The sequence below is a fragment of the Rhinolophus hipposideros genome, assembly GCF_964194185.1.
Source record: "Rhinolophus hipposideros genome assembly, chromosome: 14".
NCBI lineage: Eukaryota > Metazoa > Chordata > Mammalia > Chiroptera > Rhinolophidae > Rhinolophus > Rhinolophus hipposideros.
The window spans coordinates 15,105,044-15,130,762 of record NC_138060.1 but is presented as its reverse complement, the minus strand read 5'-3'; the positions used below and the strand labels follow the sequence as shown (position 1 = coordinate 15,130,762).

At 35.2% G+C, this 25,719-nt stretch overlaps 1 protein-coding gene across 5 annotated transcripts in view; it reads right to left on the bottom strand.

Moving 5' to 3' along the window:
* Window positions 1-25,719, bottom strand: part of CFAP20DC (CFAP20 domain containing) — a 268,931-nt gene that overhangs the window by 125,896 nt on the left and 117,316 nt on the right. For all 5 annotated transcript variants that reach the window (XM_081072082.1, XM_081072081.1, XM_081072079.1 and 2 more), the window contains exon 5: window positions 8,810-8,924. In XM_081072082.1, coding sequence (XP_080928208.1) covers window positions 8,810-8,924 — 115 coding nt within the window. The remainder of the gene's footprint in view (window positions 1-8,809; window positions 8,925-25,719) is intronic.

Below are 25,719 nucleotides of genomic sequence, written 5' to 3'. Positions count from 1 at the left end.
TGGATCAATTTTCCCCATACCAGTTTCCCCTTTTAGGCAAATCTGTCTCTGTTTTGGCTTCAATTTTCTGAAGAATTGCCTTGATTCTTCCAAAGGAATCATCATAATCTAAACTATACATTAGTCATCTGACTACCGAGTTTCTATCATGAGTCAAGGCTTTGACAACTTTGGGGAAGAAGTCTAGATCTGTAGGCAGTATGCTAATGGGAAGCTAATTGCAGGTGCATCAGACCACTTAAATCTTGAAAATCAGGGATAAGTAGCCAATTGTTCCTTCAAGGGGACTAATTTGATCATAATTAGCCACTTATATTTGTTAAAAAAAAAGCATGGATGAAATTAGAAGCTGGGTTTAAATTGTGGCCAGTGCTGTCTAGTTATAACCAATTTACCTATTTTACAGAAACAGATTCTGCTAAATAATTTGTAATTATGCCTGGTATTTGCCATTTTTAAAAGTACTCTTGCAGGGACTAATTTCTGCCCATTAAACATTAGACCCCTCAATACTTCATCAAATGAATTCTCCAAATGGTCTGAGTTAAAGAGAAGGAGAAAATAATCATTTAGTAAGAAATTAAGACATATTAAAGACTGGGAAAAAAAGCAGGAAAAATAAATTTTGAAATTAAAATTAGTACTTAAAATTATCTGTGCTTCTTTTAAAAAGAAGCACATTATTTGTTTAGAAGCACGGTTTATATAAGGTCCATTTTATTACTCTATCAAAATAAAATTTTGATAGAAATTGAAAGCCATATTTATTGATAAATAAAATGTCATTTTTAAGGCAAGTTCTATTTAGGAATGATAATTTGAACTTGGAGGAAAAGCTGAGGTTGTTTCCATAGTAGAAAGGTTGTTTCCATAGTAGAAAAGTAAAAGATATTGCAGTAACTTATTGATTAAATATGTGAAGATTATTTTCTCTGTAGATATCTCAACAGTAAAATTGAATTCCCAGGCCACAGAGATGCTCTGGTCTTTTCAGGGAAAAGGAGTCTGGTGTAATAACAGGTATGAAGTAGGACCGAGTGTGATGTAATAATGAGACTGGCTTGACTACCATGTTTTCCCGAAAATAAGACCTAGCCAGACCATTGGCTCTAATGCGTCTTTTGGAGCAAAAATTAACGTAAGACCCAGTATTATATTATACCTGGTATTATATTATATTATATTAATTATATATTATATTATATTATACTATATTATATTATATTATACTATACTATATTATATTAAAATAAGACCAGATCTTAATTTTTGCCCTCAGAGGTGCATCAGAACTCATGGTATGGCTAGGTCTTATTTTCGGGGAAACACAGTAGTAGGATGGTGAGTGCTGGGATGTGTGGGAAGTAATGTGGGGTTGGCCAGTGAGGCCAGGTTCTGGAGGAGAGGGAAGAGCAGAAGATAACCTTGAACCCGAGGATGAAGTGTCACTGTGGTTCCTGAAGGAGAATGTGACAAAAGTAGAGTATTGGGAAGTCTGGACTAACCCTGATGCAGGAATGTTTTGGGGTGGTGAAGGGGGTCTGTGGGGGAAGGCTGAAGTAGAGGGAGACAGACTGAGGCACAGACAGACTAGTTAGTCTGTCAATCATTTAAGCATAAAGTGAGAAGGGTCTGGTTAGAAGACTATCACAGGAAGTGGAATGTATGGGACAAATCCAGTAAGCATGCAGTAAGTTGAAACTTCATGGCGTGGTAAAATCCAGGTTATAGGGATGGAGGTGTTGGGGTTTCCAGCTATTCAATAATAGCTATTAACATTATTATCATGTTAGCAATATTTTTATTATTATAAATGTGGTTCCTATTCCTAAAAGACTTAATTAACATTATGCCCCAATTCTAATCATTCAGCTGGTCTGTCCCAGTAATTGCATTCATCCATTCTTTCACACACATGCTAAGCACTTATCAGGTGTTAGACATTGGGCTTGACTCAAGGAATACAGCAACGAATATGACAGTCCTTCCAGTCTGGGAGGCAGACATTTGGCATTTATTACATACAGTTAGTACAGAGAGGGCTGAAGATAGGAGGGTGGGGAGGTTTGGGAAAGACTTCTTTGAAAACACATTTTAAAAATTATATCATGGCTATCATTAACAAGACAAATAATAAGTGTTGAAGAGGCTGTGGAGAAAAAGGAACCCAGATACACTGTTGGTGGGAATGCAGATTGGTACAGGCGTTATGGAAAACAGTATGGAGGTTCCTCAAAAATTAAGAATAGAATTACTATATGACCCAGCAATCCCTCTCCTGGGTATCTACCCAAAAAATCTGAAAACATTTATCCATAAAGATATATGTACTCTGATGTTCACTGCAGCATTATTTATGGTGGTCAAGATATGGAAACAACCAAAATGTCCTTCGATAGATGATTGGATAAGGAAGATGTGTTACATAAACATAATAGAATACTACTCTGCCATAAGAAAAGATGAAATACTGCCATTTGCGACAACATGGATGGATCTTGAGATTATTATGCTAAGTGAAGTAAGTCAGACAGAAAAAATCGAGAACCATATGACTTTACTCATGTGGGATACAAAACTGAATGCAACAAAGGAACAAGACAAACAAAGAAACAAAAACTCGTAGACACAGACAATAGTTTAGTGGTTACCAGAGGGTAAAGAGGGAGGGTGGTGGTAGAAGAGGGTAAAGAGGATCAAATATATGATGGTAGAAGGAGAACTGACTCTGGGTGGTGAGCACACAATGTAATATACAGATGATGTAATACAGAATTGTACACTTAAAACCTATGTAATTTTACTAACCATTGTCATCCCAATAAAATTAATTAAAAAATTATATCATGATATTATATGCATATAAAGCTAAATAGTGACAAAAATTTAATATGAAATGAAGTCTTTCTCATCTCTCATTCCTGTAATCATACTGTCATCTCTTAACTGTTTCTTCTCTCTGTATTTGTGAACAATATCTCGTGATTCATCAATTCTAGATAGTATCTACTGACTTCCTGTTATGGTAGATAAGACTTAGCTCACTTACACATACTACTTCGCCTCCTTCATCCTTCCTAGCTAATTACACCTCATTCTTTCTTTTTTCCTCAAAATTCATATTCTGTGTTTTCCTTATTGTGACTATGTAAATATTATACACAATTGAGCCAACTGATGCTCTATGATTACGTTTCCTTCCTTATGCAACTTCTTTATATTTCTAGAGTTAATTGCTGTTTTAACTGTCTACTTTATTTCCTTTGAATCTTAAGTTTTCCACCATCCAGGAAAGGCTTGTAGGTGACATCTGAATTCGGTTGTGAACAGTGAATGAGAGTTTCCAGGCCCAGGGAGGCATGTGAGCATGCTGTGCATTTCTTCTCAGGGCCCTGCCCCTTTATTCCTGGCTTAGATGAACTTCTCAGCTGGTTGCACCTGCACACCCCATCAGACCCGATCAGCTTTGCTTGGAAATTGGTGTCCACCTTCTTCAAAAACTCTGAGTCCCAGGAAACCAGGCCCTTACCTACTACACACTTTTCTTAACCATCACAGTTAACCATCACAGTGTGCTTTTCCCCCCTCTGCCTGGACTCATGCTTCATGGCCAATACTCATCAAATAATGGTATGCGCGCGTGTGTATTAATATATGAAGACATGCATATACATACATGCCTACAGACACACTTTCAATCTTTCATTTTATAATCACTCAACACACCCTATAAATGTGTGGGAACTGATAACATTTAGTGAATCCATTTCTTAGAAGTACACATCGGAGTAGTTCCTGAAAAAGATGGAAAAACTTTCACAAACCTCCCTTGGCTAGAGGAAATAGAAATTATTTTTTGTTTTAGCTGATATTCATAAAGGTTCTAATTTTCATAAGCTTCAACAAATAACTCATTATTCATATGAACATAAATGCTGAGATACATTTTCTGAAGTTTTGGAAAGAGTATAAACTTTGTACTATCAACAGGTGGATTACATAAATTACAGTTGATCTTTATATTATTTTCACTATTGGTGATATCATCCATTCTTAAGATCCCTTTTTTTTTACACTTTTCTTGATCTCTAATAATTATATTCCTATGTTCCTATGTGTAACTATAGTCCTGCAGGAAAGAGGTCTTTGTCTAAAATATAGTCATGGGTCCTTAAGAAGTTTGCACCAGAAAGACAGCAATCTGAGAGAGAGAAAAAGGCACTTCTGTTTCGTTTGTGCTTAGATTAGTAAGAGAGATTATGTTACTTAGTTCCAGCATGGAATTTTGCAAGAAAAATATTGATTTGCGAAGGGTAAAATAATGATTCAAAGCGTGAATTTCTAGTTTTCACTGACTCATGTTTTGGCAATGTGGCTTTATTATACCGATGACAGGATGGTATATTCTGTGAACACACACACACACACTCAAATGCATGCAGTAACAAGTTTTTGGTTGTCCTAGCACTGTTCTGATCTCCCATGCCATTATTATACGAAAGCTCTGAAGATAACTGGATTCCTTTTGCCAGAGTGGAAAGGGCCCAAATCATAACAGTGCACAAATCCAGCCATCATTGCCTTTCTAAAAGGAAACCACAAACAAGAAACCACGATTTCATAACCTACCGTGTTCCCCCGAAAATAAGACCTAGCCAGACAATCAGCTCTAATGTGTCTGTTGTAGCAAAAATTAATATAAGACCCGGCCTTATTTTACTATAATATAAGACTGGGTCTTATATAACATAATATAAGACCTGATCTTATATTAACTTTTTTTGTTCCAACAGACGCATTAGAGCTGATTGTCTGGTTAGGTCTTATTTTTGGGGAAACATGGTAGTAATCCTAAACTACATCTCTTCCTAGAATTTTAGGACCTCATCCTGTTTTCGTGCTCCTAAAATGACAACAAAGAACAAAGTTTTAAGACATTTATTGTGCCTTTTAAAATAATTTTTCATGTTAGTTTTAATTTCTCAAGACATTAAAATTATATCTCTATCATATCATATTGTATTTATAAAATGGTGTAAACAGAGATTGAAATAGTAATTTTATATCCACATGGTCAGGAGAAGCAATTACTAATTACTAATGTATAAAAAACAATTTCCCCAGGAAAAGCAAATCACGACAAGTCTGTATATGGAGAGAGAGGAGCTGAGGAGGGGAGGTTGGGGCTTCCAGAGCTGCAGCTCTTTGCTGAACCAAGGAATGGCACGTTCCTTGTAGAAGTATGCTCATTCTACCTTTCAGCCATCGATCCCTACCTCCAAATTCCCACCTGCTTTGAGCAAGCTGTCTCTTCCTGAAATGGCAGCTTCATCTTTCTCTTGCTAATCCTCAACTCACCCTTTGCTGTGTCCTATGAAATCCTTACTACTAAAAAGTACGTATAACCTCTATATTTTTCTAAGGGTCCTACACACCTTACCTTAACTGAAACCTGAATTTTCTCTGAAATACTATTTCCTCTGGAGTTGAAGTTCACTTATAGCATTCACATGTGCTTCTACTGCCCCCTGTTTTGAGGCCCTGGCGCCGAGAGGCATTGGGAGAAGGCATGCCCCTCTTTGAAGGCATTGCACTGGCAGGCTTTTCTACCCTTTTAGCTTCATCAGTCTACCAATAACTACCTGTCAGTCCTTCTACCCCTTCAGACACACCCTCACCAGCCTATATATGCATTGCTGAAAAATGCTGGGACGAGGTACATCTTCCCTTCTAACATACTGTTCAACACTCTTAACAGCCCCTTAACCTCCTTTCCTTCAAAAGCCTTCCTCTCTTCTTCACTCTAATCCACTCACATGGTCACATCTTGAGATTTCATTACCCTGAAACACTTACCTTTTAAAATTTGGAATTAAAAATACTTTATCTAATCAAAATATCCTATTCTTTAACCTGTCTGGCAATTTCCTCCACTTAAACCCTAACAGGCAACTCTTTTTAAATATTTTCCTCCTAGGGATGCAAGAATTTGGGCTCGGAGCCCAACTGTCTGGGTCCAGGTCCACCACTGATTAGCTACAGAATCTTCACAGTTAACTTCTCTGTGCCTTTCCTTCCTCGTTTGTAAAATGGTGATAACAGTACACCTCTAATAGAATTGTTAGAATTAATGTTTAAATATACCTAAGCACTTATAATAGTGCCTAGCATATGATAAGTGCTCAATATAAGTTAATTATATAATCATTCTGACTTCCATACCATGAAATGCACAGACTTTAAGGGGACGGCTTGATGAGTTTTGACCATTTCTGACAACAGAGCACCACACTCCAGTAAGACAGGACATATCAATCATCCCAGAAAGATCTTTCCTGCAGCTTCCCAATCAATCTCAGTACTCACCCCTGTCAAGGGCAAGCACTAATTTCTTTCACCATAATTAGTTTTGTCTGTTCTATTACTTTATTTAATGGAATCACAGTAAATGGTTTCTTTCATTCAACATGCGATTTGAGGTTCATCACTGTTGTTGCACGTATTGGTAGTTCATTCTTGTTTTGCTGAGCAGTATTCACTCTGTGAATATACCACAGTTTGATTGTTCATTCTTTTGTTCTTGGACATTTGGGTTATTTCAAGATTTTGGCTTTTATGAATAAACTGTTGTGAAATTCCCATACAAGTCTTCTTGTGTCCATATACTTCCATTTCCTTGGATATATACCAACAAGTGGAACTGCCAAATCAATGGGTAAATATTTAACTTTATCAGAAACTTCCAAAGGTATTTCCAAAGTGGTTATACGATTTTTCCATTTCCATTGAAAATATAAGATAATTGCTTTATATCAGGCCAACATGTAGTATTTCCTGTCTCTTTTATTTCTGCCAATCCAGTGGGCAAATAGTGGAAATTGTTTTTCATATGAATTTCCCTGACTGATGGTATAGAGAGAGCTCTTTTTCACAGGCTTATTTGACCAATTGTATAATCTTTGTGAAGTGTTTATTCAATTGTTTTTGCCTTTAAAAAAATTATCTCTCTTTTTATTATATAGTCATAGGATATATTCTGGATAAAAGACTTTTGTCAGATATATGTATTAAAATATTTTCTCTCAGTCTGTAGCTTGCTTATTCACTTTCTTAAAAATTATTTTAGATTGGCAGTTTTTAAATTTTGGTGAAGCCCATTCTGTCAGTTTTTTTATTAAGGTTAATGCTTTTTGGGGATGTAAAGTAAAGCATAGAGAATAGAGTCAATAACATGGTAATAACTATGTAGAATGCTAGCTGGGTACTAGACTAGTTAGGGGAATCACTTCTTAAATTATATAAATGTCTAACCACTATGTTGTACATATGAAATTAATATAATATTGAGTGTCAAAATAAATAAAGTGTAAAAAAAATAAAAAATATTTTAAAAATGCTGCGGGAATCTTGAAAGGGTTTGCATCGGATCTACAGATGGCTTTTGGTAGAATGGACATTTTAAGAATATTAATTCTTCCAGTCCATGAACACAAGATACCTTTTTATTTATTTGTGTCTTGTTGGATTTCTTTTATCATTGTCTTGTAGTTTTTAGAGTAGAGATTTTTCACCTCCTTGGTTTAGTTTATTCCTAAGTATTTTTATACTTTGATGCCATTGTAAATGGAGTTGATTTCTTTTTTTCAGAAAATTCTCGTTATAGTTTAGAAATGCTATTAATTTTTCCATATGAATTTTGTATCCTTCAACTTCACTGCATTTGCGATTAGATCTAACAGGTTTTTTTGTGTATGGAGTTTTTAGGATTTTCTACATTTAAAATCATGTCATCTGCGAATAGAGACAATTTTTCTTCTTCCCTTTTCTTGCCGGATTACTCTGATAAAGACTTCCAGTACTATGTTGAATATGAATGGTGATAGTGGGTACCCTTGTCTTGTTCATGTTCTTAGAGGAAAATCTTTCAACCTCTTTCTACTGAGTACATTAGCTGTGCACGTTAGGATAAGTTACTAGAGCTGTATTAGTTTCCTTTGCTGGTGTCATACTTACCTGATTTTTCATGAGCCTTGAGTCTTTTCATTGGTATTTATGCATTTGGGTAAGTGGTTACAGTTTTCTTTTAAATAATTTAAGCCTCCTCGAAGTGAATCAATTTAAAGGAAAATATTAAGTATATATTAGAACAGGTAGTACACAAACATGGTAGTCAGGACAGATGTGTTGAAACGACTGAAATTTGAGAAAGACTCAGTTACATCAGGCCCAAGTTTCTTGGCCTGTAATCTGTTGCTTTAGGTTTCAGAGGTTATACAAAGGCATAAAATCTCCCAACTTGTACGAAGCTGTTATATTGCAGGAGTGATTTTCCTTAAGGCTATTTTTTAAAAATCTGGCAACAATAATCAATCATTCCTTGTTCTCCAAATATGTACCCCTTTCCAGGCTCCAGGCTGTTCCTTCTGCTTGGAATGCGTGGCTTCTCGTTTCTACCTGTTGAAATCTGACAGTCTTTCAACGTCCATGCTAAGTGCAATCTCTTTCATGAAGCCTTTTCTTATCCTGAAGTCAGATGGACTTCTTTCCCTTTCACAGTACAAATAGCACCTTCCCTCTCCACTGTTCTTTTCATTATAATTTTGGTGGTATTCTTACTATTCAAATAATTATATTCTCCTACTTAGTAAGATTTGAAGCATTTTCATGGGAAGGAAAGAAAGAGCATGAATTTTATACATTTTTTTTATACCAGCATAGTTAACAAAGTGCCTTATACTCAGAATAGGCCCATAATTAATATTTGTTAAAGTGAACTTAATATTTTAAGCAACATTCATGTGACACTTACAATTTTGCGCTTGATCATGAAGAGTGGGATTTTTGCATGAAGAGGGGTTGAGGACAGTTCTTTATGGACCGTTGATAAGTACAATCTTCTTTTGATATTCCCTAAATCAGTTATTCTGAAAAAAGAAAGAAAAAAGAAGAGAGAAAGATTTCCACCAATATAATAACCACATCTTTGGATAATCATCAAATAAATATAATTTATCATATGGGCCCTTTCCAACAGGGAGATCAAACACAGAATTTAAGAACTGCCTTTTTTCTTTGAAGAAATAATCAAATTTCTTCCTTAAATTCAAAGTGTTCACAAGTTTGCATGTACAAATTCACTTAATATGCTAATTTATTTCAGTACTTTATATTAGATTTCCACAATCTTCCAGCCTATGAAAAAAATTCAATTTGTATGAACTGAGAAACTGCTAGTCCTTAATAACCATGCTTGTTCCAGCCCTTTAAGCTTGTGTTATCTTGGAACATACTGTCACCTACTAAATAGGAAAACATTATGGGTTTCTTTCCCTAAAAATGCACCTGTCATTTTCTATAGGGTCTTAGTCTGCATGGAGACAGACACAAAATACTGACTGTCGGTTTCACTTCGTAAGCACATGTCTTCGAACCAGAATTATAATACACAAGTTTATTGCTCACTATTCAGGTCAATCCGCTGTGATACCAAGGATACTGAGTTTGAACATCTTTAATAGATTTAGACCACAGCCATGATCACAAAGCTTAGGTTTACTTCAAATTGATAGAGGCTCATTTTTATGTGCTGCTTCCGTTAGGTCTCAGAGGTAACACAGCAGGCTTAAACTCTCCAAACCTGTCTTAGGCTGCTGTATTGCAGAATTGATGTTTCCTGAAAGACTATCTTTTATTGGAGAAAGCGATTTTCCCCCTATTTTTAGAAACCTTTTCTACATGTACTAACTGTTAGTGTTCTATAATTAGCAATTCCCCCAGGAGACATTTCATTCAAATACACTGCTACCAATATTTATAGTGTAATTAACTATTTTTTAAAATTAACATAGCTCTTTCTTGCTTTCCCTTCCCACTTTTTTAATCTCATTATTTCCTTCCTCTAAAATACTCTACATATTTTCTGTAGAAAATTATCATTGAACAATGTTCACAATAAGTACAGTAATTTCAGAGTATGCCCATAGAGCTAAAAATTCTACCCTACTTGCACTAAATGAGGCCATAAATTCATTGAAAAAGCAATAAAGTCTTTCAACCCATAGTTAGAAGTAAGGTTTAAAATGCAAGTGTTAACACTACTGTAGTTTTACACTTGTATGTATAAGTAAATGTAATATTTGCCCTGTAATATTTGCCCCAAGGCAGTGTCTTCAAAGTGGGATGAGCACATGGGAAGGAGGGGTGCTACACAACCATCCACTGAAGTGCAGGAGCAAAATATTAAAACTATCTTTCATCACCCCTTCAAAATGTTATTTCTGTGCACATTTCATTATACAGTAATACAGTAATATTTATATATTTTTGAAATAAATCAATGTACCTATGTGGTTAGTGTGCTCAAATGTTTTGCCAATGGGGTACAGGATCAAATATATTTGGAAAGCAAGGTTATTAGGTCTCTTCTGAAAGGAGCTCTGAAGAAGAAACAGAAGGAAAGAATATAAAGAGATTCTGGAAAGGAAAGGGGAAGAAAAGGTTCCCTTACATCAACCAAAAACTCATTTATTAAAGGTTTATTAAAGGTTTGCTTTACTTATAGGGATAAGACTATGTCATTTTTATTTCAATTAGGTAAGGATCAAAGTCCAAACAGAGGAACATATGAGTATACTACTACCTTATCAACATATGGAACAACAAGAACATTTGTTCACTCATTCCTTCATCCATTCACATGTTCAGCAAATACTCCCCGAGTCAGGCAATATCCAGGGAATACATTGGGAACACAGTAGTAAAAAAGGAAAGGTCCCTATCCTCCAGGAACTTCTATTCTAGTGAAAAAGGCAGCTGAAAAAAGTATTAAGAGAGAAAATAAATGCAAGTATCGTAAATGCAATGAAGAAAACAAGTAAGAGACTAAGCTAGAAAATATCAAGAAATTTCCTATTTCTACACAGTAAAGCCAGCAGGGGTAGGACCTAGCAGATAAGGGTGGGGCATGAAGTAGAAAGGGTGGGCAAGAGCCAAATCATGCCGGGTCTTTATGCCAAGGTAAGGGGTTTATACATTTATTTTTCACAATAGGAAGCTATTAGAGAGTCAACATTCTACCCTGCAGGATGAATATTTATTTTTATCATAAAAATAAATAGTTATGTTCTCTTTTATTTCTTTATTGGGGTAAAATTTGTATAACGGAAACATACAGATTTCAGTGTACAATCTCATGTGTTTCCATACATGTATACATGCATACGGTCACCACTCCAATCCAAATACAGAACATTTCCATCGCCCTAGAAAGCTGCCTCCTGGCCCCTTCTAGTTAATCCTCACTCCTGATTTCTATCACCACGGAGAAGTTTTGTCTGTTCTAGAACTTCTTATGGATGGAAGAGTACAGACTATAATTTGTGACTGGCTTCTTTCACTTAACATGCTGTTTTTGAGATTCATCCATGCTGCAGCATGTACCACTTTTTTTTTTTGATTGCTGAGTCTTGTATGGCTACACAACATTTCATGTAACCATTTTCCTGTTGATGCACAGTTGTTTCCAATACTGGTTTCTTATGAAACCTGTATGAAACTGCTTATAGTCTTCCTGTGGACATGTATTTTCATTCTCTTGACAATTAAAAATGGGATAACTGGGTCACTGGGGAGATATATGTATAACCTTGTAGAAACAGTTCTCCAAAGTGCTTGCAGTGGTTCCACACCCTTACCAACTTTATGTGCTGTCAGACTTTATTGTTAGCCAATTCTAGTGGATGTGAAATGGATATTATTGTGATTTTATTAGTATTTCTTTTATGAATAATGACATTGAACACTTTTACATGCATTTATTGGTGTATCTTGTGAAGTGTCTGTTACGTCTTTTACTCAGTTTTTATTGGGTTGTTTTCTTATAATTGTAAGAGTTCTTTATTTTGGATACATGTGCTTTGTCAGACATACGTATTGTGACTATTTTCTCACCTATCTTTTTAAAACTTCTATGTGGAAACAATTTTGAACTTAGGGAAAAGTATCAAAAACAGTACACAGAAACTCATATATTCTTTATTTAGATTAGCTTATTGCTCAATGCTGATTTTTGATTAGCAGTTTTCAATTTTTATTCAGTCCAGTTTATCGGTATTTATAGTAATATTTTCTATGATCTAAAAAACCCTTGCCTAGCCAAAAGTTGCAAAAATACTTTCCTACCTGTCTCTCTAGATCTTTACAGTCTTAGTTTTTACATTTAGTCTATCATCCATCCCTAATTAATTTCTGTGTATTGTGTGAGATAGTCGTGGGTGTGGGTTTATTTCTTTCTATATGTTTATCCATTCTTCTCAACATCATTTGTTAAAGACTCTCCTTTCTTCATGGAAATGTCTTGTTACTTTGCCGAAAATCAATTGACTATACATATGCGTGGGTCTATTTCTGGACTCTATTGATCCATTTTTTTCATTTATCCATTTGTTCACTTTTACACAAATGTCACACTGCCTTGGTTATTGTAGATTTATAGTTAAGTCTTGAAACTAGTTAAAAAACTCTTCAACTTGGTTTTGTTTGGCCCTTCCTTTTCCATATGTAGTTTAGGATCCACTGATCATTTTCTATTAAAATGTTTCTATTAAAATGAGTCTAACTTGGATTGTGTTGAATCTATAGACCAATTTGGGAAGAACAATATTGAGTTTCCCAATCAACTTACATGACATATCTCTCCATTTATTTAGTCCTGGTTTAATTTGTTTCACAATGCTTTATAGTTCTCAATTTAGAAGTCTTACACATCTTTTGTTAAATTTATTCCTAAGTATTTTGTTTTCTGACATGATGAAAATAAATTTTAAAATATCAATTATCAGCCAAATGCTAGTAGTACATTGAAATACCATTGATTTTTGTATATAGACCTTGTTTCCTGTAACCTTGTTTACCTGAAAATAAGACCTAGCCAGATAATCAGCTCTAATGCATCTTTTGGAGCAAAAATTAATATAAGATCCGGCCTTATTTTACTATAAGACTGGGTCTGACCCGGTCTTATATTAATTTTTGCTCCAAAAGACACATTAGAGCTGATTGTCTGGCTAGGTCTTATTTTTGGGGAAACATGGTAATTCGCTCATGAGTAGTTGTTTTGTAGGTTCCTGAAGATTTTCTGTATAATCATGTCTTCAGTAAATAATTTTATTTCTGCTATTTTCGATCTTCATACCTTTTCTTTCTTCCTTTTCTTTTTTACTTTTTCTTTCTGCCTTATTGCACTGGCTAGGACCTCCAGCATATACAGAATAGAAGTGATGAGTACAAAACCTTGCATTGTTCCTGATCAAAGGAGGAAAGTGCTCATTATGTTTCTATTAAATAAGATATCAGATGAAGGTTTCCTTTATCAGATTAAGGATGTTCTCTTCTATTTCTACTTTTTTGAGAACTTTTTTTAGTCATGAAAGAGTGTGCAATTTTGTCAAATGATTTTTCTGTACTGATTGAGATGATCCTATTGATTTTCTCCTTTATTCTGTCCATATGTTAAATTGTATTGATTTCAATTGTAAAACCAACCTTCTTTCTTGATAAAAATTGCAATTGTGCTAGCATTTTGTTGAGGATTTTTTTTTACACCTATGTTCATGATGGACATTGGTCTGTAATTTTCTGGTAATATCTATGTCAGATTTTGATAATAAAGTTATGCTAGTCCCATAAAGTGATACAGGAAATGTTTCTTCCTCCTCTATTGTCTGAAAACTTGTTTACAATGGTGCTAGTTATTCTTTAAATGTTAATAGAATTCAACTAACTCTGAAGTTTTCTTTGTGGGAAGATTTTAGTTATACATTCTGGCTAACCAAATTGGTTACACAATTTCTTTAATAGATTATAGGGCTATTCAAATTTCTAATTTTTTTTTGTTTCAGTTTTGGTAAATTGTGATTTTCCTTTAAAGTTGTTGAGTTTATTGCTATAAGGTTGTTCACATTATTCCCTTCACTATCTTTTTATCATTAGCAGGATCTGTAGTGGTATTCCCTCTCATTCCTGACATTGGTAATTTATGACTTCTCTTTTTAATTAATCAATCCTGCAATGGTTTATCAAGTTTACCTTTAAAAAAAAAACTTTTAAAATTTATTTTAAGTGTGTTTTCCCAGGACCCATCAGCTCTAAGTCAAGTAGTTGTTTCAATGTAGTTGTGAAGGGCGCAGCTCACAGTGGCCCATGTGGGGATCAAACCGGCGACCTTGTTGTAAGAGCACCGCGCTCTAACCAACTGAGCTAACCGGCCGCCCTCAAGTTTGTCTTTTTAAAGAAACAACTTTTGTCTTGGTAAAATTTCTCTGTTCTTTTTTTCAAGCTCATCATCACTAGGAACTGCTTAACTTCAAGATCTTCTATTTAAACTTTCCTCCTGGTTTATGAATTCATTCAACTAACTTTCAGTCAATGCTTTAGTAGCACAATACAAACTACTAGAGATATGGAAGTAGCTAAGATGTGGAAATCATACTCCAGTAAAACAACCATTTTTTAGCTGTTTTTAGCACATTTTACAGACATTATTTTATTGTCTCACAATAATCTTTCCCTGAAGGTAGTATGTTCATTCTCTATTTTGTAGATAAGGAAACTAGACTCTAGAAACTAAGGAAGCTGCTAGTCTGTGGATCTGTAGCTCGTAAGTAGCAGAGACCAGTGTTAAAACTTGTCTCCTTCAAATCCACTGTAATTTCTGTGACACACCTCTATGTCCAGTACAAACCAGGCTGAAGCTCTGTGCTTCGTTTATGCTGAATGACCACTTGTCAGGTACTGCTAGCAATGTTAAGAGTGCTCTAGTTTCTCTCCTCGCGGAAGAACCACAGCCAAATACTTCCAATACAATAGTTGTTTACATGACGGAAACCACATACCCTTTCACTTCTCCCCCTTTATCATTCTTTCAGAACCGTTTCCAGCTCCACTCAGGAATCCATTCTGGATCCAATCTTCTCATAGGTCACAAACTGTACTTTACCACCATGATCCCACGTAAAGCCTCCTGAAAGGTTGGTCTCAAAGCTAGAAAGACTTGTCATTGCTTGGCTCTAAATTCCTCTTTGGCTCTAAATTCTTCTTTTTCTCTAAATTTTTCCTAGAGTTTAAATAATGAAGACCAAGTTCCTTATCTTGTTATTCAAGGACCTCCAAAATCGGACCCTTAGCCACTACTCCAATAGCACCTTTTACCACATTCCTCTATCCAACCTCTTCTCGTGTCAGACCTCATATAATAAAGAGTTCAAGACTAAACCAGCCTGGGTTTCAGAGATGCCAGGAGAGAACATCAGAAAGAGTGGAATTACAGAATAAAGATAGGGTTGGATTTTGGTAGTCTTATCTTGATATACCAAGAAATTATCAATAGGGGAGATATCAAGGCTATAATTATAAACAGAAAAGGATGGGAAATGGAAGAGCAACATCTAAATGCCTGTCACGTGCTAGAATCTGCACATCATTTCACTAATGTTATCTCATTTATTATTCCCAACAACTTTTTCAAATAGGAATTAATATTCACATCTTGCCAATGTAATGAGAAGCTCAGAGACATTAAGCCATTTGTTCAAGGTCTCAGAGCTAGTATGCGGCAGAGCAGGAATCTACCTAAAGAGCTAGAGAGGAATTGAGGTAAATTATTTACAAGTCTATCTGACAATTCCAGAGGATGATACTTGTCTGGCTTAGTGTTTCTGAAATGTTCCATGCTTACTAGGAAGGAACGTGTGAGTAGCAGGCCTGCAATGCATTCCGCCGCCTCTTTACAAAAGGACATTCCAGAAAAGAAAGGTATTACAACTAGCCAAAGCTTCCTTGTAAACATGACTGACCTTAGGCAAATACATTAACAGTATTTATTAGGGGGAAATCCTCAAAAAAATGCAGCATGTACCTGATTTAAGATTGCTTATGGTTCACAAACCTGGAATCCATGCACTTATGGGGCACAGCTTCCTTGAAAATGTCACATAAGCTATAAATGTAACAGCTCCCTAAGGGTGAGTGATACTGTCTCAAGTATTGCTCTCTCAGGTACAGGCATACCTCGGAGATATTGTGGGTTGGTTCCAGACCACTGTAATAAAGCGAATACTGCAATAAAGAAAGTCACACAAACTTTTTGGTTTCCAAATGCATACAGAAGGCACGTTTACAGCATACTGTAGTCTATTGTGTGCAATAGCAATATGTCTAAAAAAAGCGCGTATCTTAATTAAAAAATACTTTACTGTTAAAAAACGCTAACTATCATCTGAGTCTTCAGTGAGTCGTAATCTTTTTGCTGGTAGAGCTTCTTGTCTTCAACTGGTAAAAAAATGCACTATCTGCAAAGCACAATAAAACGAGGTATATACCTGTATTGCTTGCAGAAGTCATCTGTTAAATCTGGGAGATAGGATTCCATGAAGCAGGAATGAGGGAGCAGGGAGAAGAAAACAACAAAAGAGGAAAAGCCACGATAAGCATGCATTGTCAACAACGCTGCTCTAGGCCTCCATTGCACCAGGATGTCCAGAGACATGTAGAGAATGTCTCTCGGAATTGTCCTCCTGAAGAGTGAGAGGTGGGAGCGTATATGCACCGACTCCCAATGCCCTCTGGTTAAGGGTTGCCTCTGGGGACCTGGGGATATTTCCAGGCTGTGCTTGTCTGTGGGTGGAGCAGGCTCCCACAGTATCAAAGAAAGCCCTGGGTGGCCCTTGATATGGCATGCTATTCAGCGAGTTTGCACCAAACTGCCCACTACATCAGCAGCTGATATCAGAGGTGGACACACAGGACGTAACATAGGACATGGGAGTGGGCTGGGACAGTGACAATACCAGCATGCTTGCTGCTGTGTAAGCATACTCCCTCGTTTTGTACTTTTATGCCTTTGCTTATGTATTTCCCTTGGAAAGCCCCTTCTCTCATTATGCCTACTGAAATTATATTCATCCATCACAGTTTGGGTTGAAATGCCTCCTCCTCCCTGAAAACACCTCAGATTTGCAAATTAAAAATAATCACATCCTTTTTGGACTTACCACAGCATATTTTTTTTTACCTCTATTACAGATTTTTTTCATTCCCCCTTGGTGTTCTAGGTCAGTAACTATAGTCCACTTTATGGGCCATAATCTGGTGCAAATATACAAATCTTTTCCTTTGTTTTCATGGGTGAATAACATGTGATCCCATATATTTCAGTTTTACCAATTGCTAGTAACATTCTAAATAAATTTAAAAGAGTTACTAGAATTTGGTACACCAAAGTCCATTTTAGACTTTAAAAATTTCTCATTCTAAATTTCTCAAAAAAGTCTGACTGCCCTGAGAGGCTTGGCAATTTATAAAGTTTCTACTATGCCTAAGTACAAGAAGAAGAGGAGAGAAACTTCTGCAATTTGGGGGAAGGAAAATATATTACAAATTCATCACCAGTGCTGTCATGAGTTAATTGTAGTTTTCAAGCATTATGATTTTTTTTTTTTTGCGTGGTAAATTGTTATTATGACATTATTAACAAGTGTGGAAATATGCCATAATGGTTAAGAGCAATAATTTTGAAGCCAGATTTTCTGGGTCCAAATTCTAGCTGCATCATTTCTTAGCTGTGTGACACTAGGCAAGTTATTTAACCTTTGGTGTCTTAGATTTTCCTCAGTAAAATGTAGAAAATAATAGTACTCTAGGATTGTTGTGAGTAAAAAGTAAGTATATATGTGAAAAATGTTCAGAACAGTGTCTGGCACACAGAAAGTTCTACCTAAGTATTACCCATCATCAACTTGGGTGGCTGTAGTTTGCCTAGTGAACCTTGTGTGTTTTTGGCCTTTAATTTTCTGTAACTAAAACTTGAGTGGCCCATACATGACTGCATAATACTGTATCAATGTCCCAACCTCCATACTGGAAAGTGGGAATGGACGGTGTTGTGGGCCATGACATTTTTCACCCTGCTGCAGTGAGTCTTGGTACACATGTACGGGTGTCATCGTAGGCTCGTGTCTACTGTCTGTCTCTTCTACTAGCCTGTAAGCTCCCCGGGAGCTGACATCACATCCTGCTTATCACGGCACTCTTACAGAGTTACGTCCAGAGCTTTGTAGTTAATTTGGAAGTATTTGCTGAACTGCCTTTGTTGAAGTCCTACTGGAATCATATATTTGGTCATCTATTTATTGAGCACTTTCATGCTTGGTGTCAAGCATGAAAGGAGATACTGGGATATCACAGTGAATAAAACAAGGTCCCCACCCTCATGAAGCATGCTTTTTTTTTTTTAATCAGTGGATTTTTTAAATTAGTTTCAGGTTTACAGAACATAGTGATTATACATTTATATAACTCACAAAGTGATAACCTCAATAAGTCTATTACCCATCTGACACTGTACATAATTATTAGAATATTACTGACTATATTCCCTATGCTGTACTATATATCCCTGTGACTACTTTTTAAAATTATAGTTGACATTCAATATTATTTTATATTAGTTTCAGGTGTACAGTGTAGTGGTTAGACATTTATATAATTTATTAAGTGATTCCCTTCCAATAAGTCTAGTACCCATCTGACACTACATAGTTTTTACAATATTATTGACTATCTTCCCCATACTGTACTTTATATCCCTGTGACTCTTTTGTAACTACCAATTTGTACTTCCTATTCCTGAAGCATGTATTTTAATGGGGGGAAATAGTAATAGACAAATAAGTACACACGTAATATGTCAGCCCTCAATAATGACTATAAAGAAAAATAAAGTACAGCAAGGTAATGGAGAGAGATGAAGTGCGAGTGCTATTTTAGAAAAGGTAGTTAGCAAAGGCCTCCTGAAAAAGGTGCCATTTGAACAGAGTTGAATGAAGCAAAGGTTGAAACTATGCACCTATCTAGAGAAAGAGGATCCCAGACAGAATAATCCTGAGGACTGCACGAAAATTAAAAAGAAAAAAACAAAAAGATTTGTTCCTTTCTATAGAGGGTCTTTTAATGTAATTCAACAAATATTTATTAAGAGATGTGGGCCCCTGAGCTGTCAGGTTTCAAAAGAACCACACAATGGGTGTCTGTCATGACTTTGCCCTCATGGAGGTCAAGTTTTGGTTTGTGCAAAATTGTTCTCAGTTAAAACCAACCACCATGGCTCTGATCACTGGATGAATTTCTAAATGATCATGTGCCCAGCTTAGGACAGAGGTATTAGGACTAAACCATTCAGATGGTGATGAGGATTTATTCTACTGTCTTTGCAAAAATAAATATGCAAACCTTCCCTACCTCATAATCAAGAAGAGTTGGTTTTGGAGGGAAAACAAAATCATTGCTAAGCTTAAATGATTCTGAAAGCAAGCTGAATTGCTACTTTAAAAAAAATTAAAATTAGTCATTCATGAGAGAGAGAATATAAACGCATATGTGTGACACTTAAAAGCTTCATTACGCTTATGTGCTTTTTTGGGGACAATTTAGCTGCTGTAAAGAAGCCTGCTTGTAAAACAGCTCTTCACTTGTAACACAGGCTTGATTTCCACCATCTAAAACCTCCTCTGACCTAACAAAGCAGAAAAAGACAAGCAACACCGCCATTGTGCCTCTTGCACTTAGATACATTTTTTTAAAAAAAACACACAACATATGAGTTAATATATATCTGTAAATGAGCACTTATAGCTAAGGGTCAGCGATGTGATAGAAAAAGTAATGAGACCATGTTGAGAAAAAATGGAGTAGTCAACAGGAAAATCAACCTCATTTATTATAATATTCTAGTGATCAGCAGGTGTATAACTTTCACAGCCATGGTCATTAACGACATTCATTCCAATCTTAAAATCTACATTTGCAAACCATTTGAAAGTAAAATTACTTTTCAATTCAATTTTCAATTCACTTTTATATCTTTATCTTTGATTGACACTTTTTTCCTACGATAGCAACCTCAGTGAGTATTTGAGTAAATGGTAGCAACCATCCAAGAGTACAGATAAACTCATCTATTCAGATTACCTATTCACTTTTCTTCTGTATGTAGAATCATTCCTATGCTTCACAATCACCAAAGGGAATTTTATTCCATTAGTTTTCCCTGGACTCCTTCTGCTGAAGTTTAAATTCATTGAGAATTCTTTTATCCTTACTAGAAAAGAGTAGTAATTCTGAACCCAAGATACTTTCATATACTTATTAAAACACAAGTAGCTCTTGTTTTTTTAATAGTTACCATTCAGTACAATGCATATTTCACATATATGATTTTTAATTAATAACTGGTCCTCTTAGAATCTTTCTCTGAATATCATTTGATTCCTTTTTAAAAAACAGTTATATTGAGGTATAACTTATATGCAATAAAATTCACCATTTTTAGTGTACATTTTTAGTATGTCTAAGGAATTATGCAGCCATCATCAGAATTCAGTTGTCGAATGTTCCCATAATCCCCAAAAGAGCCTTCATGCCTGTTTGCAGTGAACCCCACTCTCCCCTAGCCCCAGGCTATCACTAATCTGGTTTTGGTTTCTAAACATTTGCCTTTTCATATAAATGAAATAAAAAATATAAAATCTTTGCATTTGACTTCTTTTGCTTAGCATCATGTTTTTGGGACTCATCCACATTGTAGCATGTGTCATTACTTTTTATTGCAGACTAGGATTCCAACATGTGTATACATGCCACCTTTTGTTTGTCCACTCACCAGTTGAATTGATGGAGCTGCAGATTGTCTCCAGGTTTGGTCAATCTAAAAATGGCGCTAAGAACATTCATGTTCAGCTCTGTGTGTGGACATAATGGTTTCGTACCCCTTAGGTGCCCAGGAAGACAGCCACGGTGGTGGGTATGAGGTGGTGTCTCAGGTGGCTTTAGTTTGCATTTCCCAAATAGCAAATGATACTGAGAGGAATCATTTAGACATCTGACCATCTTCTTTTCTAAGAAGCCTATTCAAATCTTGTACCAAATGTCGAATTGGATGACATATTTTCTTATTAATGCACAGGAAGATTTCTTTTTATATTCTGGATACAAGAACTTTACCATATTTATGATTTGCAAATATTTTCACCAGTCTGTGGCTCATCTTCATTTACTTAATGGTGTCCTTTGAAATGCAAAAACTTTTAAATTTTTATGAAGTCAAATTTATCATTTTTTCTTTTACTGATTGTGTTTTGATATTATATCTACAAATGCTTTGCCTAACCCTGGGTCATGAAGATTTCCTTCTAGAATTTTTATAATTTTAACTCACATTTAGGCCTATATTCCATTTTGAGATAATTTTTGTATATGGTATGAGGCAAGGTATAAATCAACTTTTTTGCATGTGGATATTCAAATGTCCCAGCACCGTTCGTTGAAAAGACTATTTTTTTATCCATTGAATTGCCTTAGCACTTTTGTAAAAAATCAACTGACCATAAAGGTAAGTTTTATTTCTCAATTCTGCATGGTGCTCCATTGATCTATTTTCTTTATGCCAGTACCATACTGCCTTGATTATTGCACCTTTATAGTAAATTTTGAAATCAGTAATGTAAATCCCCTACCTTTGTTCTTCTTTTACAAAACTGTTTTACTATACCTCTAAATTTCCATATAAATTTTAGAATTAGTTCATCAATTTCTATAAAAACCAAACCAAAACTAAAACAGCCAGCCGCTGGTGAATTTTTACATCAATTTGGGGAGAACTGTCATCTTAAGAATATTGAATCTTCCAAGGAATGGCTATCCATTTATTTAGATCTTTAATTTCTCTCAGCAGTATTTTTTTTTAATATTCAGTATACAAATCTTACACTAACTTTGTTAAAATTATTCCTAAGCATTTTATTCGTTTTGATTTTATTGTGAATAGAACTGTTTTCTTAATTTCATTTTCAGATTGCTCTTTGCTAGCATATAGAGATGCAATTGATTTTTGCATATCAATTTGCATATTCTTCAACCTTGCTGAACTCATTTATTTTTCTCCTACATTCATTCATGTTGTTTGAGAATAAAGACGGTTTTGCTTTTTCCTTTCCTATATGGATGTCTTATATTATTTATTTCCTCTTCCTACCTGATTGCATTTACTAGAATCTTCAATACAATACTTAATAGAAATGGTGAAAAAAAGACAGCCTTGTCTTGTTTCTGACCCTAAGGGGAAAACATTCAGTCTTTCATGGTCTTATCATACCATTAAGTATGACAAGCTATATGTTGTTCATAGATGCCCTTTGTCAGGTTGAAGAAATTCCGTTCTTATCCTAGGTTATGGAGAGATTTTTTAGTTTTATTTTTTTTTATCATTAACTCAATATGGATCTACTTACATCTATTTAAATGTAAGAGCTAAAACTATAAATCGCCTAGAAAAACCATAGGTGAAAAATCTTCATGCCTTTGGGTTAGGTAATGGTTTCTTAGCAACAAAAGAAAAATAGATAAACTGGATCTCATAAAATTAAAAAGTTTTGTCCTTCAAAGGACACTATCCAGAAAGTAAGAAGATAACCCATACGATGGAAGAAAATTTTTACAAATTACATATCTGATAGGGGTCTAATGTCTAAAATGTATGAAGAACACATACAACTCAACCATAAATAGACAAATAATCCAATTAAAAATGGGCAAAGAATTTGAATAGACATTTCTCTAAAGAACATACAGAAACAGACAATAAGCAGATGAAAGATGCTCAACATTATTAGCCAACAGGGAAATGCAAATCAAAACCATGAGATACCATTTCATACCCACTGGCTCAAGAATGGGTATAATCAAAAAGACTAGTAATATGTTTTGCTGAGGATATGAAGACATTGAAACTGTCATATATTGCTAGTGGGAATATAAAGTGGTACAGCCACTTTGAAAACAGTTTGGTAGTCCCTCAAAAGTTAAATGTAGAGTTCTATACGATCCAGAAATTCCACTCCTAGGTATATATGTCAGAGAATTGAAAACATATGTCTACACAAAACTTGCACATGAATGTTTATAGCAGCATTATTAGTAATAGCCAAAAAGTAAAAACAACTCAAATGTCCATCAACTGATAAGTGAATAAACAAAATATGGTAGAGCCATACAATGGATTAGTAGTCAGGCACAATAAAAACAAATCACTGATACATGCTACTATAGCATGAATGAATATTGAAAACATGGTAAGTGAAAAAAGTTAAACACAGACTGCATTTTGCATAGTTCCATTTATATGAAATGTTCAAAACAGGCAAATCCATAGAAATGGAAAGAAATGGCTGGGGGTAGCAGAGAGTGGAGTGTTGCTACTTCTATGTTTCCCCGAAAATAAGACCTAGCCGGACAATCGGCCCTAACGCATCTTTTGGAGCAAAAATTAGTTAAAGACTCAGTATTATATTATACTATACTATACTATACTACATATTATATCTGGTCTTATATTGAAATAAGACTAGGTCTTATATTAATTTTTGCTCCAAAAGACGCATTAGAGCTGATTGGTCCGGCTAGGTCTTATTTTCGGGGAAACATGGTACCGGGTACAGGTACTTTTAGGGGTGATGAAACATTCTAAAATTACATTGTGGTGATGGTTGCACAACTCTGAAATATACTAAAAACCACTGAATCATACACTTTAGAAAGAAGAATTTTATGGTATGTGAATTACATCACACTAAAAAATGCTTTTAAAAATTCAATCACTTATTGATGATGGAACTTTAGGTAAATGGAAATTTATGAGAAAGGTATAGAAAAAAATAAGAACTACTATTTCTATTCCATTAGTATGAAACACATAGGTTTTTGGTGATGCTCTTGTGCTTCTGGAAAACATCCATTCAATGACCCACAGTTATCACTACAGGTTGACCTGTGTGCCCCAGAAAGATATATTCAAGTCTTAATCCCTGATACCTGTGAATGTGACCTTATTTGGAAATAGGGTCTTTGCTGACATAATCAAATTAAGACGAAGTCATGCTGGATTAGAGTGGGCTGTAACTCAATGACTGGTGTCCTTATAAGAAGAGGGAAATTTGGACACAGATAAGGAGAGGACATATGTGATAACAGAGGCAGAAATTGGGTGGTGTATATACAAGCCAAGAAATGCCAAAGATTGTTGGTAACTTCCAGAAGCTAGGCAAGAGAGGCATGGTACAGATTTTGTTCAGTGCTTTCAAAAGGAACCATCCTCCTGACACCCTGATTTGGGAATTTTAGCTTCCAGAAGTGTGAGATGATACATTTTTGTTGTTCTATGCCATCTAGTTTGTGGGCATTTGTCATGGCAGTCCTAGGACATACTACAGTAATATTCACATCTTTATTAGTAAAGACAAAGGATTACAGGAACTAGAGCCAACCTCTTGGAGTCTCAATTCCTACACCTATAAATTGGGGATAATAACATCTATTCATTCATTGTGCTGAGAAAATGATCATGACACTTCAGAAATTGTGAAGTACTTTATAAATACAGGATATTATTCCTCCAGATGTATGCTTTTAATTGATTTGTCAGCTCTAATTCATTGGGTTTTCTCTTTTCCTTTCTATAAAATCATCTGTTTTTAAGCAACACTCGCCTTTGTTACAGCTACAGTTTGGGTATACTTGTAAGTTGCCTACTTAAAAAAATAACCATCTCTAACTTAAAAGTGGAAATTCAAACCATGGAATTTTCACATCACCCACTCTTCTTAACCCACCCAAAATACACTTTGCTATAAATTGTCAACGAACTCACCTGCATTTTAGGAAATAGAACAGCAAGCACTGTAACCTTTTGTTTATAATAGGGTTAGAGCATTGCTTATTCCAGTTAATTGACTATTCTGTTCAACTGAATAGTACCATCATAAATGATCACTTTCTGAAGACCACAATAAGGAAGACACTCGCCACTAAAAGTACATTTGTCACAAATCACAAATCAGTTAGGATGCTCAATTATCATTATAAAATACTACTTAAACTCTGATTAGTGGAGATTTCCAATTATTTAGTTTTGAAAACTTTTTCAATTTTTTGCTGTAAGTTGCCCAGCATTGAAAATTTGACAATATCCAACAGGGGGGAAATCTATCAAATGTCCTTGAACACCTGCAACATGCACTCTTTAGATTTCTCTCCCTCCTCACCTCTCCTCTTCTGAACATATCACTATAGCTGTAGAAGATTTTGACTCTTTAGGTAGTATATACGTTCTCTTATTTTATTTTTTTACTCGAAAATCTCACATATCTTCAAATGCAGGAGATTTCACAAGTATGTAAAAATATATTTACGACATGAAAGTTCACTAAACCATTAAGAGAGAAACCAAGAAACAAAAACAGAGGGAAAATTTAGAGGTTCATCATAAAGGTCTACCTAGAGATAGTAAGTTGGTGCAAAAGTAATTGCGGTTTCAAAGGTTAAAAATAATTGCAAAAACTGCAATTAGTTTTGCACCGACCTAATAAATATACCATGCTATATGTATGCAATGATACATATGACATCTATTAAAAAGAGTAAGGAAGATTAATATGTAGTAATATGGAAAGATATCCAAGACAGATAAAGTAGAAAAGCCTCACTGTCACCACACAAATTTCCAAAGACTATAAATAGTATGATTCTATTTGTGGAAAAAAGGACTGTAATGTCTCTCTCTCTCTCTCTCTTTCTCTCTCTCTCTTTCTCACACACACACACACACGATCTCTG